Raw genomic sequence first — 1983 nt, 5'->3', positions numbered from 1 at the left:
ACTTTTCCTTCAAGGCTGCAGATGGTCTATTAGATGTTTCAGGAGTAATCATTTGCTGCAGGCAGCCTCAGGTTTTTGTTAGCCTTATGCTCTTTTCAAACAATATGTGCTGCTTTTGATCCCTGAATGATTTCCGTGTTATGTGAAAATGAGACAGAGTACCTTGGATAAGTCCTTCAGGAGTCCCCAGACAACTTAGAACAGCAAACACAATAATTTGTGAATAAGGTCAGCTCTGCTCCCTCCAGATCTGGGACCAGGGCTCAACACTGGGAATTTGGACAGTTATCTTCAAGGTGGCTACTGAAGTTGGGAGGGGGTAGGCAAGGGAAAATAAAAATGACACAAAGCTTTCCTACTAATTTTAAGTTTCGTTTTTCTTTATGGAGTGTTGACTTGGTTACTGTAAACCACTAACTGTTTCCCAGAGTACCTACAAAGTAGGTGCTGACAGTCTCTGCTTGTTTTTTGATATTTCTATAAAGGAACAGGAGCTTGGAGCTCTACACTCCATCACTTGGCTGAAGTAATTCCCTGTTCCTCTTTTTATTTCTAGTCTGTATTCTCTCCAAATGGCCTTGGGCAACCACACCACCATCACTGAGTTCATCCTCCTGGGACTGTCTGCAGACCCCCACGTCCAGGCTCTGCTCTTTGTGCTGTTCCTAGTGATTTACTTCATGACCCTGATTGGGAACCTGCTGATGTTGTTGGTCATCAGGACCAATTCTCACCTCCACACGCCCATGTACTTCTTCCTGAGTCACCTCTCTTTCCTGGATCTTTGCTACTCCTCAGCCACCGTGCCCAAGCTGCTGGAAAACCTCCTGTCTCAGAAGAAAACCATCTCTGTGGGGGGCTGTCTGGCTCAGGTCTTCTTTGTGTTTGACACTGGGGGCACTGAAGCCTGCCTGCTCACAGTAATGGCCTATGACCGCTATGTTGCCATCTGCCACCCTCTGCTCTATGGACAGGTCATGACCAACCAGGTCTGTATGAGGCTGGTGTGCAGCTCCTGGGGCCTGAGTTTTCTAGACGCACTTATCAACATCCTACCAGCTATGAGACTGGACTTCTGTAAGGATCAGTCCATCCCCCACTACAGCTGTGAGCTGCCCTCTCTCTTCCCTCTGTCCTGCTCTGATGTCTCCACCAGTTTTACTGTTCTGCTCTGTTCCAGTCTCCTGCATGCACTTGGAACCTGTTTGTTGATTGTTTTCTCCTACATCCTTATTGTCTCCACCATCCTCAATAACAGCTCCTCCTCGGGTAGAGGCAAGGCCTTCTCCACCTGCTCCTCTCACCTCACTGTAGTTCTCATGTTTTATGGTTCATTTTTCATTCGCTATCTCATGCCAACCTCAGGCTCACCACTGGAGTTGATCACGTCTGTACAGTACAGTGTGGTCACTCCCTTACTGAATCCCCTCATCTACAGCTTGAAGAACAATGAGGTGAAAGCAGCTGTGAGAAGGACTTTTAGAAAATATCTCAAATATTAGCTGACCAAAGACAGAAGATTGTGGGGAGTTAGTTTACTATAGCAGGATCCATTGTTAGTTAACACTAAGAGCATTTCCTGATTTTCCTGAATGTGGAGCTGAGAGAGTATAATAGAAATTTACAGAGCTTTAGGGGGTCCAGGTAGAGAAAAGTGGATCACATTCATTCTGGATGAGGGGCAAAGTAAAACCTCAAATGACCATATGAATCCAACCATTTTCCTTGAACTGTCTTTTGGCTGCTTTGAAGCGGCTTCATCCCATCCTGTTTCTCTTTACTATGCAAGTTCAGTGAACAACATGGAATAAAGTCACTGAAGTATCACAGAAGGGAGCATAAAACAAAGCTGTTGAATCTTTATTCAATTCAACATGCTTACATCTTACACTTACACAAAGAGACATGTCAATTATATAACAATTTTGAATTTTTAAATAAAAATTAAAATGTTTTAAGGCAAAAAAATTTCACATAAGCTCA

The 1983-nt window shown here is 44.1% G+C and overlaps 1 protein-coding gene across 1 annotated transcript; it reads left to right on the top strand.

Moving 5' to 3' along the window:
• Positions 1 to 572: 572 nt before the first annotated feature.
• LOC108391542 (olfactory receptor 8S1-like) lies at positions 573 to 1502 on the top strand. The gene has a single exon (XM_037003998.2). The coding sequence runs from the start codon at positions 573 to 575 to the stop codon at positions 1500 to 1502; it is 930 nt and encodes a 309-aa protein (XP_036859893.2).
• The last annotated feature ends 481 nt before the right edge of the window (positions 1503 to 1983 follow it).

This window comes from Manis javanica, chromosome 10 (genome assembly GCF_040802235.1).
Source record: "Manis javanica isolate MJ-LG chromosome 10, MJ_LKY, whole genome shotgun sequence".
Classification (NCBI taxonomy): domain Eukaryota; kingdom Metazoa; phylum Chordata; class Mammalia; order Pholidota; family Manidae; genus Manis; species Manis javanica.
Note: the sequence above shows the minus strand (reverse complement) of the source record. Positions and strands in the feature narration are given on the sequence as shown.